Genomic DNA, 16,366 nt, shown 5'->3' with positions numbered 1-16,366 from the left:
TGACGATAATCTCCTTCAAGAGATTGAGCCTGCTCTTCCCTCCACAATTACGTCGTTGAAATTATATAAAACTACTATGGAAGAAATGTCCAACAACGACAACAACACCAGCAAGGTTTGCCAGAGCGCAAAACGTATGCAGCCAGAGACACCTGCTCAGACTCAAACCGCCAAACTGCCTGTCTTACTACCGGCTCCGCTGATTGGTCGCCGTCTGCTGCAACTGCACTCGCCCCCCCCCCATACTAACTTGATGTCTGGGGTCGCCACGACCTCAGACCTCAGAATATTCAGTGCTTCCACGGTTACCACTCCTCCCGGCTAGACGTTAGCGTGTACTGAGAGAGGTGGTAGCTTAAAGCCAATATTCCAGCACCTTACCTTTATTTTTGTATTGCACTTCTTGTTATTTTGTCTTAACGTAACTTTTCATTGTGTCATTTAATTATTCTTATTCTTTTGATTGATTGATTTTATTATACGAATTTGTTTGTCCATTTTTCCATGTTTTGATTTATTTAACGTAATTAAAATTTCATTGTTAAAGTTTACTTGAGTTTTGTGTGTCTTCTCCTTACCTTACACAAGACGAAGTTTCCAGTTTTTCTATTGTTTTTTATAACTATGTGACGAGGCCATACCCCTAGCCTTAAAACAGCCGAGCACCAACGCGTTACCGTCACAATATATACACTTAAGTTACAACTCAAAGAAATATTATTTAAAATGTATAACTTCTGATGATTATGCATTTGATACTAACAGTATATATTTTTTAAATATAACAGTTTACAGATAAATTATCATAGCATTTACATACAACAATTAGCGTGCTGACTGTTATAAATGTGTTTACTGTATGACATGTAATATAAATAATATATTGTTTTACAAAATTTCAAAAAATATTAAACTAATGAAAAGGCCCTTTTTGTTGGGTTGCATATATGTGGAAAGGGTGCCGGCCGGGAAGTCACTTTAGCTTGTAACTCTTGGGAATGAATTTGCTGACTCGTCATGTTGGGGAAGGGGTTGTGATGATCAAGTTAAGATAGTTTACTAGTTCGCGATTTCAGTGTAGTTACTCATTTTGAGGAATAAATACAGTATTTCTCACAATGCCTACAGCATATTTACTAACAAAATAGATGAATATAATGTTTTTTGGCAACGTTTAAAGGAAGTGTCTTGCATCCCATTCTTTGTTGCACTTCTCTCTGGTAATGTCATACAGAAATAGGTTTAAAGACTAATATGTCACTTGATAATCGCAGGCGACTGGTTACACGATAATCTTATCGCATAGTAATCAGTCAAAAACGATGGCAGAAAACTTTGTCATGGATCATTGTTACACTCTTACATCCAAAGAGACGTATTATAACCAAACATAGCATAGTATAAAAACCGGGCGAAATTAACTGAAATTAATGTATGGTAACCACGTTATCCGGTGGATCAACATAGGCGATAACTTTACTTTTAGGGGTAAACCTTGATATAATTGAAAATACTGAAATCTATGAATTGTTCGTTGATCGACTTTAACATAATAAATTAAAAAAAACATACCGATGTCATGGAGATAATAATTGTCATTAGTTTTTAATAATGTAATTTGTTATTGTTCGAACGTGTCTATAATTTGGTCATGTTTACTTTACACTAAAACCCTTTATCAGTCAATTGTTTTCTGGAAATAATCCGAGCTCAAAATTAGCAATTGTCATTCTAATTTAAGATATGAAGCGTCAATACTACGAAGACATATTCACATTTTCCGTTACTGAATTTTGTTAAATTGGTAAATTCCTTTGAACATATAGAGAGAAATATTAAACTTGCAAGAGTTTATTCATTCTAACAATATAACAGTGAGTATCAATTCTTTTCAAAACATAACAAATGAACAACAACATTCATAAGTGGATTCCAGTGGGTAAGATGTTTATTGCTGGTATGTGCATGGTTGTTTGAGGACTAGTGGTGGTATGAAGGTTGTTGCTTGTAGTAGACAGGAGGTCTGTAATTATGGGGATGGTGAGCCCTCTCCGGTGTACTGAACATACAGCTGTGAACCCTTGTTGTGGTCAGCCTCGTAATTCACCTGCCATTGTATGCAGAATGTTTATTATTAAGAGAACATTATGTAATGACTAGCAAAAATATATTTGTTTTAACCCTTGGCCGCGACAAAACGTAAATATATGAATAATGGACCTCAAAACCACACTTTAGTTAACATCAATTGACTTTTAGAACGTAATTTAATTAATTAAGCACCCAAGATAATTGAGTTCTGTTTTTAAATCCTTAAAATTGGGAAGAACCTTATATATGCCTTAAAATACATATGGAGATAAGTATATCTTCATATTATATATTAAACAAATTTGTAGTAAAGAATAGTGACCTCATTGTGCCTGAGAATATTGAACGAAAATATTAGTTAGGGAATACATATATACATATATATATATATATATATATATATATATATATATATATATATATATATATATATATATATATATATATGCGAACAAGCCTGAATGGTCCCCAGGACAATATGCAACTGAAAACTCACACCCCAGAAGTGACTCGAACCCATACTCCCAGAAGCAACGCAACTGGTGTGTACAAGACGCCTTAATCCACTTTATATATATATATATATATATATATATATATATATATATATATATATATATATATATACTATATATATATAATATATATCTCACAAAGTTCACATTTCTGTGAACTTTAAGAAATAAAGGCTAAGATTTCATATCAATTTTAAATCTTAAGACAAATGCCAACATTAATATGGATTTTTGTATATTCGAGGTGGGGTATGTACTATTATCAAAAATACAAAATCTATATCTTAAACTCATTTGGAAATTAGAGAATACTTAAAAACTAATTTATTTTTAAAATTCGAAATTTGATTGATAAATTATTTATGGAGCTGATTTTATCACACTGTTAGAAGCACATACCGTCTGTTTGCGTCCGTCGGGAAGATCGACATTGTAGGAGCCACGGACAGTGTTGCCATCGGAGTTCTCACTGTGGCCGAAGTTAGTGCCGGAGTAGTCGTCCCTAACATTGTACTGGAAGTCGTGCGGCATCCCCGTCTGCTGCAGTAATGTATCACATTTATGATGCTCAGTTTTTAACATGTTTTCTAAAGTGTGTTTAATAAATACATATGTGGAAGAGATTAGGTCCAATTATTAGACGAAGAATTGTTTAAAATTACAAACAAGAGGTCAAATATAAGAACATTACCTTGTATCCAGAACTATGGACAGGTTGAATACTGTAGGGGTCGGAGGGTGCAGCGAGAGCTATACCCAATCACCACCACTATCAGCGCCGCCTGCAGGAGACCAGAGTTTTAGATGTACTTATTATAATTTGGCGAAAGTAGTACGTAATATTTATTAGGTTTGAGTTTTAATGTTTGAGTGATTTAATTGGCTATAATTGTTTATTAATTAAAAAAATAATTACTAGTAGTTTTTCTTTAGTCTAATTAAAAAAATAAATAAATAATGTTATTAATGTTCGAATATATTAAAAAAACATTCCAGTCATTAATCAGAGACAAAATATACGTAAGTGGACACAAGTCATGATAAGTTTAAGGTACGAAACCACAAAAGCCATGTTGAGTCTATAGTTGGATGGTGAGTGGTGGTGGTGTCCAGTCCGCGTCTGACTTTATACACCCAATCCTCTCTCCTGGCCCTTCCTGTCCCCCGCTCTCCTACATCTGTTGTCTTACTAATTCTTAAGCACCTCTTACACGGAGTTTTCATATTTATGTTCATTTTGTGTTAATAATAGATAATTTTCTCACTTTCAAATGTCAGGAACGCCGTATGAACTCGTTGACGTTAAGAAATTTATAGTTTAGAGAAAGTTAGGCAACATATTTAAAGGCAGCTGAATATGTATTTTTGTACTAATTGCTGATTGTATTGGAACGGTGAAACAACATTGAATATTAGTATATTTAATTTTGGTTAAATAATAGTTAAACCAAAAATTGAATATTGTCGTAGATCATGATTATCGCCTGAAAAGTGGGATTAATATTACTGGGAGCAGGTTTATCATAATTGCAAACTCTGTTAGCTAAGTCTGATTTAGTGTTGTTTCGCCATTAATAATACAATAATTCATGAGAATCGTGACAGTGATTGGTGTGCATATGAAGGAAGTGATACTGAGGATTTTTGGAGGAGCGATTCGACGTCGATAGGTATGGTAATAATGAGTACATTAGAAAGGTTGTATGTAGTTGAGTCTGAGGCGATGATTTTTTTGAGTAGAAGTAGCAAATCATAATATTTATTGCATGCATTCATTGGTTTATTAAAATCGACTTTAATCAAATATGATTGGTAATAGGCAACTTATATTTTATTTCCTTTAGACTCTGCAAATAAATTAATAAATTTGGAATGTCCGGTATTCATATACATTGTGCTCTCTCTGGCAGCCATCTTGCTTATGATGACGATAACAGTTACACGTCCAGTAGTGAATACGGGAAATATGTCACTTTTTAGTTTTGACAGGTTAAATAGCCTATCGGAAATTCGATGAAATTCATGTTGGAAGTTTGCTTATGATCTGATACTTTAGACATTTTCACACCTTGGAAGATAACTCGAATCATAAAAAACGTCTTGTATTCATAAGTGATGGTCAGAGGACAGGCTCTTTACGGTGTTTCAGTACATAATGCTAAATATGGATTTGTTGATATAACCGACCAATTTTCTGTGTTAAGGTGCTGTATATTCTTCAGGGAGACATTCGTTGTTAATCTCGTCGTTTATAATATTGCTTCCCGAAGTTCATATGTCAAATCGTGGGTGATCTACTTTGGCTATATAACACATTGGATTTTTAGTGTGTTGTTCATAACGATGTTAAAGTTTGCAGGAATTAAAAGCTCGTCACTACCCTCAAGTCTTTATTTTAATTACACGAAGATCTAGGTTACAAAGTTCCTGTAACTTTAAACACTGCTTCCTTAGATGCAGTTTCTATTCGTAATGTTCACCAGAATCGTATGAAGGCTGGGGCTGGTATGAGGGCTGAGGATTGTATAGAGGCTTGGTTGGGTATGAGGGCTGAGGATTGTATAGAGGCTTGGTTGGGTATGACGGCTGAGGCTTGTATGAGGGCTGGGGCTTGTATGAGGGCTGGGGCTTGTATGAGGGCTGGGGCTTGTATGAGGGCTGGGGCTTGTATGAGGGCTGGGGCTTGTATGAGGGCTGGGGCTTGTATGATGGCTGGGGCTGGTATGAGGGCTGGGGTTGGTATGAGGGCTGTGGATAATATGATGGCTGGTACTGGGGTTTGAAGGTGATGGGGGGACCGTACTCATGGGGGTACTGGGCTTCGCCCTCATACTTGACCTCGGCCTGATACCCGTAGTCGTCCTTGGCAACGTAGTTCACCTGTTAAATAATTCTTAATGTTTAGAATTAGGATATATGTATATAAACAGAATTTATTTTGTTAGGTAATTCATTATTTCGTTCAATAACATACATTTTGCAAATATTGAATTATAGGACAATGTCAGAAATATAATTATGATATCAGTACATAGGCTAATGCATTTCTTTGCTTATTATACTTTGGTTATAATTACATAAGTTATTAGTGATCTTACTGTCTGTTTGCGGCCGTCTGGGAGCTGGACGGTGTAGGAGCCTGAGACAGTGTCTCCGTCAGACTGTTCGTTTTGCCCAAAGTCATTGCCAGAGTAGTCGTCCTTGACGTCATACTGGAAGTTGTATGGCATGCCTTCCTGAAGTGTATTATGGTATACAGTGTTAAATGTGTATATCTTAGTGGATTTATTTAATATTGTTCCATTTACATATTGAATTTTTAACACTGAATTTGATGCGGTGACGAGAGTTTTGAGGTACCTGTTCGTATCGTGAGTGATGTGCTGGTGGGGAGTAGCGATCATAGTCTTCAGCGACAGCCTCCCCTACCATCACCACAACAACCAGCAACACACTGAGCTGAGGACAACACAAATTAATTACCTTCGTGTTCCTGGATTATGCAGAGATATAGTTTTAAATTGTGTCCTGCAATTATAGATACATCAGTAAATTTATAGGATTTTGGTTCATAATATTATGTTCAAATATACAAGTAGTCATCAGTGAGATACGTTACCTTCGCTGTCATGTTGACTACTTGTTGAAGAGGCAGAGGAGTGAGTGATGTGGAGAGGATGATAGTAAGGTTTTATATAGTAATGGTGAAGGTCGACCTTGACGGAGGTAGGTGGAGGGCCAGCACTGTGGGAGGAGGACCAACAGGGAGCCAATCTCATGAGAGATAATTACCTATTGGCATTATGTAACACCGTTGCTGGAAATGTTCAACTTTATCAAATTTATCCTCCGGTGTGTGCTTGTATAATATAGGAAACACACTAATGATGGATATCTGTTAACTAAATACAAACTTGCTTAAATAAAAAATCAGACAATTACTTTTATTAAAGTGAAGGTAATATTTATATACTTAAGTGACAACTCATCGAAATAATTATTTAAGAATGTATAACTTCTGACTGGTAATTGCTCATTTGATACTAATATTATATATTTTTAAATATAACAGTTTACAGGTAAATGACCATAGCATATACATACAATAATTTGCGTGCGACTGTCATAAATGGTGCCACTCTATAACATATATTAATAATATTTTGTTTAAAAAAATACAATAATTAAAAACTGACCCTCTTTCTGGAGGGGTGGGGGGTCATACATGTCGAGAGGGTGCCGGCGTAGAGTCACTTAAGTCTGTGAACTCTTGGTGATGCAATTTTGCTGACTTGTCATGTTGGTGGTTGTGGTGATCAAGTTTGATAGTTTACTAGTTGGCGATTTAAGTGTTCTGGTAGTTACGCGTTTTGAAGCATAACTACAGTATTCCTCACAATGCCTACAATATTCACATATTTTGTAAGTAAATATGTTTTTTGGCAAAATTCAAAGAAGTGTTATGCAACCCACTCTTTTGCTGCAATTCTTTTTGGTAATATCACTCAGAAATAGATTCCAAGACTAATATATCACTTGATAATCGCTGGCGACTGGGAAACGATAATCTTATCGCATAGTAATATAAAACAATGGCAGAAAAATTTGTCATGGGTCATGGTTACTCTTTCATCCATTGAGATGTATTATACCAATACTTACATTATTTGTATAAAAGCCGGGGGAAATTAACTGAAATTAATGTATTATAACCAAGTTTTCCGGTGGATCAACATTTGACGATAAATTTAATTCTAAGGTTAACTTTATATAATTGAAAATACTGAAATGGATTGTTAGTTTACTCGATTTGACTTCATACATTTTCAACCAAAACCTTACAGGTGTCATGGAGATGATAATAGTTACTAGTTTGTACTAATATAGTTTGTTATTGTTCGAACGTGTCTATAATTTGGTAATGTTTACTTTACCCTAAAACCATTTATCAATCAATTCTTTTTTAAAATAAGCTGAGCCTAAATTAGCTATTATCATTTCAATTTAAGATATAAAGCGTAAATACTAAAAACACATGTTCTCCTTTTCAGTTACTGAAATTTGTTAACTTTGCAAACTCCTTTGAACATATAGAAAGAAATATTGAACTTGCATGGGTTTATTCAATCTAACAACACAATATTGCGTATAAAGTCTTTTCAAAACAACAAATGAGCAACAACATTCATAAGTGGATTCCAGTGGGTAAGATGCTTATGGCAGGTATATGGTTGTGTTTGAGGACTAGTGGTGGTCTGAAGGTCGTAGCTTGCAGTTGACAGGAGGTCTGTAGTGGTGGGGATGGTGTGAGCCTCTCTGGTGTAATGTACATCACCTGTGAAACCCTTGTTGTGGCCAGCGTCGTAATTAACCTGCCAATATATGTAGAATGTTAATTATTAAGAACGAGAACATTATATAATGACTGAGCAGAAATATATTTCTTTTAACCATTGGCTGCGACAAACGTATATTGATGAATAATAGACAACAGAACCACACTTCAGTTGACATCAATTGACCTTTAGAACTTAAGATCCCAAGATAATTGAGTTCTGTTTTTAAATCCTTAAAATTGGGAAGAACTTGTATATGCCCAAAAATATATAATATGAAGATAGTTATATCTTCAAATTATGCATTAGAAAACTAGAAGTATTCTAGTGATAGTGGCCTCATTGTGCCTGAGAATATTGAACGAAAATATTAGTTAGGCAATATATATAATATGCGGAAAATCCACAGAGAAATGGAAAAAGAAGATGAACGTGTAATGAACGTTTCGGCCGTTGTTAACACCAGACCTGTGGTTTTGTCTGGTGTTGACAATATCGTCTGGTGTTGACAACGGCGTTGAACGGCCGAAACGTTCATCTTCGTATTCCATTTCTCTGTGGATTTTTCGCATACAAATGAGCAATGTTTCGTGATTGTCAATTGCATATTTATATATAATATATAATTAAATATATAATATAATATAATATGGTTGTGTATATATAATGAGGGTACCACCTCTCGTGCAATTGTAGGGGCCCGCAGCCTCGAAGAAAATAAGGAGTATTCAGAGAAGACTTTGTGGATTCTCACTGAACATTTTAATCTTTAATTCTCCTACCACCCGTATTGTTTTTTTTTTTATTAATTTTGTTTTATTTTATTGCATTGCTACAGTTTACAGAACACACACATATAACAATATAACAATCAGTGGTCGAAGACCTCGTCGAGCTCTTAGGAGGTCGGGTGCGTACCCAAGACACAGCACGCATTTCCCCTCTTAACTGCGACACTGAGGCGTTGGTACAGGAAATGTCCGCTCATGAGTCTTTAGTTTTTCCAATGAGGTCCTCACCCACCACCTGTAGGAACTTAAGTGCACATTTACCCCGGGCGCCCAGAGTCTCAGAGCCTATCGGCACGAACCTGTAACAACGTTTTAGGTCCCTGTATTTGCTGGTTTTCTGGATCTTCCTGAAGGTGGCTGCCCCGCCTCCCTCAACTGTGCTGTAAGGTAGATAGGTATCAGCCAATGTAGACGCATTCGTGAAATCCTATGCGACTTGTTTACCTTCCCTCCATGGCTGCTGGGTGACTTCATCTGGTCGTTTTTGGCTGTTGTCAGGTTTGCACAACTGAGGTTCTTTTTTTGCTGGACACCCAGCTGTAGCCAAACTTCTCATGATGTCATTGACTGCTTCATGTTTGGCAATCATTCACTGTGACTTACGACAGATGAGACCATGGCTGTCGTATTGGTCCGCGCGTTCATAGACGCAAATACACGTTGAAAGTTTATTTATCCCTTGAAATCTAGAAATTTTCACACCTTTCAAGATAAATCGAACAATTACAAAATGTCTTGTACATCTGTAAGAGATGCTCAGATAACTGGCTCTTTATCGTGTACCCAGAATATATTGTTGTATATGTGATTTGTTGATGTACCCGTTTAGTTTTCTGTGTTATGGTGTGTTGCATATTCTTCAGGAAGACATTCGTTTCTTAAATATCATCATTTATGATATTGTTTGCCGAAATTCATGTCAAATCCTGGGTGATCTGACTTTGCTTATATATAACACATTGGATTTGTCGGGTGTTACTAATAACAATGTCACCATTTACAGGATATATAATAATATGATCATTACTCTCCAGACTTTATTTCAATTACAGAAAGACCTAGGTTACAAAGTTCCTGTAACATTTAAAACTGCTTCCTTAGTTGCAGTTTCTATTCATAATGTTCTTCAGACGTGTATGAAGGCTGAGGATTGTATGAGGGCTTGGTTGGGTATGAGGGTTGTGGCTTGTATGAGGGCTGGGGCTTGTATGAGGGCTGGGGCTTGTATGAGGGCTGGGGCTTGTATGAGGGCTGGGGCTTGTATGAGGGCTGGGCTTGTATGAGGGTTGGGGCTTGTATGAGGGCTGGGGCTTGTATGAAGGTTGGGGCTGGTATGAGGGCTGAGGGAAGTATGAGGGCTGGTACTGCGGCTTGAAGGTGATGGGGGGACCGTACTCTTGGGGGTACTGTGGTTCGCCCTCATAACTGACCTCAGCCTGGTACCCGTAGTCGTCCTTGGAAACGTAGTTCACCTGTGAGATAATTGTTAATCGTTAGAATTAAGTTTATATAACATACTCATAGTTAAACTTTTGAAGGAATTTATTATTTTGATCAATAACATACATTAAGCAAGCATTGATTTTAAAATAGTATCAGAAATAAAAATATGATATCAGTGCATGGGCTAATGTATTTCTTTGCTTATTATAATTTTGTTATAATTACTTGTTAAGTTATTAGTGATCATACCGTCTGTTTGCGGCCGTCTGGGAGCTGGACGGTGTAGGATCCTGAGACAGTGTCTCCGTCAGACTGTTCGTTTTGGCCAAAGTCATTGCCGGAGTAGTCGTCCTTGACGCCGTACTGGAAGTTGTATGGCATGCCCTCCTGAAGTGAATCATGATCCATAAGTGTTAAATGTGTTTATCTCTGTAGGATTACAAATAAAATAATTTTCTTCGTTATACCATGATATTGTAAATTGCTTGAATTTTGTGTTGTAAAAAGCATACGAGATTTAGGTTACCTGTTCGTAGCGTGAGTGATGTGCTGGTGGGGAGTAGCGATCGTAGTCTAAAGCGACAGCTTCCCCCACCATTACCACCACAACCAGCAACACACTGAGCTGAGGACAACGCATATTAATTACCTTCGTGTTTCAGCATCATACAGATACATAGTTGTAAATTGTGTCCCGCAGATATATAGAGATAAAACAGTAAATATCTAGTAAGGTGGAACGTATTATGTTTATACAAGTTCTCTTCAGTAAGACACGTTACCTTTGCCATCATGTTGACTACTTGTTGTTGAGGCGGTGTGAGTGAGTGATGTGGAGAGGATGATGGTAAAGCTTTATATAGTGATAATGAAGGTAGACCTTGACGGAAGTAGGTGGAGTGCCAACTCTGTGGGAGGAGGACCAACAGGGAGCCAATCTCATGAGATAATTACCTATTGGCATTATGTAACACCGATGCTGCAAATGTTCAAATTTATTAAATGTATCTGCACGTTTGTGCTTGTATAGAGTAGGAAACTCTCTAGTGGTAAGCAACTGTTAACTAAATACAAACTTCCTTAAATGAAAAATTAGACAATTACATTTTTTAATTTTAGATAATACTTATACACTTAAGTGACAACTCATCGAAATAATTATTTAACAATGTATAACTACTGACTGGAAATTGCTCTTTTGATACTAACATTATATATTTTTAAATATAATAGTTTACAGGTAAATGATCGTAGCATATACATATAACAGTTTGCGTACGATTGTCATAAATGGTGCCCCTTGAGGTTATCTTGAGGTGCTTCCGGGGCTTAGCGTCCCTGCGGCCCGGTCGTCGACCAGGCCTCCTGGTTACCGGACTGATCAACCAGGCTGTTGGACGCGGCTGCTCGCAGCCTGACGTATGAGTCAGAGCCTGGTTGATCAGGTATCCTTTGGCGGTATCCCCTGTATAACATAATATTATGAATATTGTTTTAAATTTTTTTTTTATTAGAATGACCCTTTTTTGGGAGTTGGGGGGGGGGGGGGGGATTCATACATGTCGAGAGGGTTAGTTTAGTTTAGTTCATTTATTATGCACCCCATACCCATCTTGTGGGCGGTAGTGGAAAGGGTTACAGAGGCACATAATGGGCTCAGGGACTGAACTCCACAATTCATATATCTAAGCAAGTTACAATCTTGATGAGATAGTTACAAAATTCAGTATAAGTCGTCACATTAACAATGGGTTCGAGATCGACCTTAAGTACAATTTCTAAATTAAGCAACTGACATATGTGGAGAGCTAGTGTCACAATTGATATGTTTGTCCTGCACACCGCCCCCCATCCAGTGGGCAGCGGTGGATAGGTTACAATCACTCAGTTACTACCTACAGTTAGCAAACTGGGGATATTTGGCTAAAATTTTTGGTAGCGGATCATTTTGAATGAAATATATACAAATCGTTGTAACATTGGTTATAGAATTGTCTCTGAATTCACGTATCTTTTCGCACTCCATCACAAAGTGACGGAGGGTGTGCGAATAATTTTGTTGACAGTTAATATTTGTTTAGTTCTACATCGGCAGATAAATAGAATTCCCAGAGATACTTGTAACCGAGTCTAAGCAGAGCAGTAGTAACATCGAGAAGTCTGCTGATTTTATCGGATGAACCATAGGTCTGTGGCTCCTCTTGCATGATAGTATGATGATAGATGGAATTACTGGTGTCAGTTTCACTTTGCCTCAGAGTCGAGAGGGTGCCGGGCGGGAAGTCAATTAAGTCTGCGAATTCTTGGCAATGGAGTTTTACTGGCTCCTCATGTTGGGGGAGGGGGGGGTTATCGAGTTAGTTTACTAGTTCGCGATATCAGTGTAGTTAGGCGTTTTGAGGCATAACTACAGTATTCCTCACAATGCCTAAAATATTCACTTATTTTGTAAATAAATATGTTTTTGGCAAAGTTCAAAGAAAGTGTCGTGCAACCCATTCTTTTGCTGCAGTTCACTCTAGTAATGTCATTGACAAATAGATTCAAAGACTAATGTGTCACATGATAATCGCAGCCGACTGGTACACGTTAATCTAATCGCATAGTAATAAAAAACGACGGCAGAAAATTTGTCATGAGTCATGGTTACTTTCGAATATTCATAGAGATGTATTATATCCATACTTACATAATTTATTTAAAAACTGGGCGAAAATAATGAGTGATAACAGCGTTATCCGGTGGATCAACATACGACGATAAATTTTAGGGCTAAATTTGATATAATTGAAAATATTGAAATGTATGGGCTGTTCGTTTACTCGACTTCAACTTAATACATTTTCAACCAAACAATACCTGTGTCATGGAGATAACAATTGTCACTAGTTTGCAATAATATAATGTGTTATTGTTGGAACGTGTCTATAATTTGGTCATGTTTACTTTACCCTAAAACCCTTTATCAGTCAATTGTTTCTGTAAATAATCTGAGCCCATATTAGCTATTGTTATTCCAATATACTATATAAAGCGTAAATACTAAAAAAACATATTCACCTTATCCTTTACCGAATTTTGTTAACTTAGCAAACTCCTTTGAACATATAGAAAGAAATATTTAACCTGCATGACATTATTCAGTCTAACAACATAATATTGCGAATAAAGTCTTTTCAAAACATAACAAATGAACAACAACATTAATAAGTTGATTCCGGTGGGTAAGATGTTTGTGGCAGGTATGTGGTTGTGTTTGAGGACTAGTGGTGGTATGAAGGTCGTAGCTTGTAGTTGACAGGCTGTAATGGTGGGGATGGTGAGATTCACCGGTGTAATGAACATCAGTTGTGAAACCCTTGTTGTGGTCAGCCTCGTAATTAACCTGCCAATATATGCAGAATGTTAATTATTAAGAAAGAGAACATTATGTAATGACTGAGCAGAAATATATTTGTTTTAACTCTTGGATGCAACAAATGTCAATTGATGAATAATGTATCACAGAACTATATTGCAATTAAGATAAATTGACCTATAAAATTTAAGGACCCAAGATAATTGAATTCTTTTTTAAATCCTCAAAATTTGGAAGAACTTACATATCTGACTAATAATATATAATACGAAGAAAGGTATACATAAAAGTTAGTTAGAAGTATTTTGGTGATAGTGGCCTCATCGTGCCTGGGAATATTTATCGTAAACATTAGTTGGACAAATGGTTTATTTTAATTTTACCTAAGTTTACATTTATGTGTATTTTAAAAAACATGGACAACATTTCATATCAATTTTAGATGAAGAGACTGAGGCCAATATTTACTTAATTTGAATTTTTGTATATTCAAGGTTGAGCATGCACTATTATAAAAATAATAATGTATCTTAAACTCAATTGGAAATTAGAAACGACAAGGAACTAATATATATTTAAAAAATCGACATTTGAGTGAATAACTATTTATGCAATTAATTTTATCACACTGTTAAAAGCACATACCGTCTGCTTGCGTCCGTCGGGAAGGTCGACACTGTAGGAGCTCACTGTAGGTTCTCACTGTGACCGAAGTTGGTGCCAGAGTAGTCGTCCCTAACACTGTACTGGAAGTCGTTCGGCATACCCGGCTGCTGCAGTAGTATACCACATGTATAATGCTCTTATTATAGACTTGTTTTGCAAAATTTTTTTTTTATTTGTATTTGCGAACTAATTATTTTTCACTTATGTAGCCTAACAGTTGTTTAAAATTATAACAATCCTGGTCAGGTAACAAGAACATTACCTTGTATCCCAAACTGTGGACAGGTTGAACACTGTAGGGGTCGGAGGGGGCAGCGAGAGCTACACCCAACACCATCAGCGTCACCTGCAGGAGACCAGGGGTCAGATTCACGAAAGCCCTTACGCAAACACTTACGAACCTGTACATCTTTTCTCAATGTTTGGCGGCTTTGTTTCCCATTATTAAACAGTTAATGAGCTCCGAACCACCAGGAGGCTCTTTATAACAATAACAACAATTGAACGGGAAGTTTTCATGCTCGTAAACTGTTTAATAAATGTAACTAAAGCCGTCAAAGATTGAGGAAAGATGTACACGTGCGTAAGTGCTTTCATGAATCTGGCCCCTGGAGTCTTAAGATGCGCTTATTATAAGAAAACACGTCATAGAGAATGTACATAACGAAATATCAGGTTTGATTTTCAGCATGTTGTATTCATTTCATTAGCTATAATTCGTATATTAACTCAAACATTAATTACAAGTAGTTTTCTTTCACTAATTAAATAAATATTTATAATGTTACTGATGTGTTGTTACATATAAGTTATTTCCAATCTTTTCACATAAGAGGACACAAGTCATGATAAGTTTAAAGTACAAGCCACGAAATCCATGTTGAGTGTGTTGTTGGAGTTCTGGGGAAAGTATGATGGCTGGTACTGGGGCTTGAAGGTGAGTGATGGTGGTGTCCGGGCCGCCTCTGGCTTTATACTCACCATCCTCTCTTAATAATAGATCATTTTCTCGCTTTCATATTTCATGAAGCAGCAGGAACTCGTTGAAGTTAAGATAGTTCATCACATGAATAATCCTTTAGGGATAATATGCTCACAAGTATACATATAATATAGCAGCTGAAAATGTATTTTTGAACTAATTGCCAATTTACTGGAAGGTTAATTCAACATTGAATATAAGTTAATTTAAATATTGGTAGCATAATAAACTAAAAGTCCGCGAAGATCATGATTATCGCCTGAAATGAGGGATTAAAGTTCCTGGGAGCAGGTTTATCTTTATTGTTATTACTGCTAACTCAAGTCTATTTTAGTGTAGTTTGCCTTTAGTAATACACTAATACATGGGAATCGTGGGAGTTATGGCGTGTATATGAAGGGTGTAGGACTGAGAATTTTGGAAACGCAGTTCGACAATAAAGGACAAGGTAATAATGAATATGTTTAAAAAGTTGAATGTAGTAAGTTTGGGAGGTGCTTCTATGAGTAGAAGTAGCAAATCATTCTTTTTTGCATTTAATTATTGTTATTAAAACCTACTTGTCTAAAACATGATTTCTTATAGGCATCTGATATTTAATTTCCTTTTAGACATAGCAAAAATAAAACTATTTTGAAAGACGATGAGTCACAATAACGGGCTGAAAATATGATGACCAAACCACACATCAGAAGAGGAAGAGATGACGACGTTCCGGTCTGTCCTGGACCATTACCAAGTTGTAAGTGAGGACTGACTTTACTCTTGATACTTCCACACGACTTGATAACAGTCCAGGACGGACTGAAACGTCGTTGTTCTTCATCTTCTGATGTGTGGTTTTGTCTTCATAATTTTGAAAGGTCGGGTATTAATATACATTGTGCTCTCACTCTGGCAGCCATTTTCCTTACGATTACGATGACAGTCACACGTCCAGCGGGGAAGAAGGGAAATGCATGAATCTTTTATTTTTTTTTATTTTCGGCAAGTTAAAACAGCCAACTGGAAGTTCGACGAAACTCGTGTTAAAAATGTTTATCCTTTCATAGTCATGAAATTTTCACACAATTCAAGATAAATCGAATAATTAGAAAATGTCTTGTGTAAGTTGGACCCGGCCCCAAGCCTGGCCTCGGGCCGGGCTTGGGGAGTAGAAGAACTCTCAGAGCCCATCAAGCAGG

At 36.5% G+C, this 16,366-nt stretch overlaps 1 protein-coding gene and 1 pseudogene across 1 annotated transcript; both read right to left on the bottom strand.

Annotated features, from left to right (window-relative positions):
• Positions 1 to 5,069: 5,069 nt before the first annotated feature.
• On the bottom strand, positions 5,070 to 9,188 carry LOC123761146 (adhesive plaque matrix protein-like). Its single transcript, XM_069339222.1, has 4 exons — positions 9,178 to 9,188; positions 5,967 to 6,099; positions 5,705 to 5,842; positions 5,070 to 5,486 (listed from the first exon to the last, which is right to left on the bottom strand). Exons 1-4 carry the CDS (start codon positions 9,186 to 9,188, stop codon positions 5,070 to 5,072), a joined length of 699 nt encoding a protein of 232 aa, XP_069195323.1.
• A 655-nt stretch (positions 9,189 to 9,843) lies between these two features.
• Positions 9,844 to 16,008, bottom strand: LOC138373189 (annexin A7-like; annotated as a pseudogene).
• Between the last annotated feature and the right edge of the window lie 358 nt (positions 16,009 to 16,366).

This window comes from Procambarus clarkii, chromosome 41, assembly GCF_040958095.1.
Source record: "Procambarus clarkii isolate CNS0578487 chromosome 41, FALCON_Pclarkii_2.0, whole genome shotgun sequence".
Taxonomy (NCBI): Eukaryota; Metazoa; Arthropoda; class Malacostraca; order Decapoda; family Cambaridae; genus Procambarus; species Procambarus clarkii.
The sequence above is the reverse complement of the archived record's forward strand: the minus strand, read 5'-3'. Positions and strand labels throughout refer to the sequence as shown.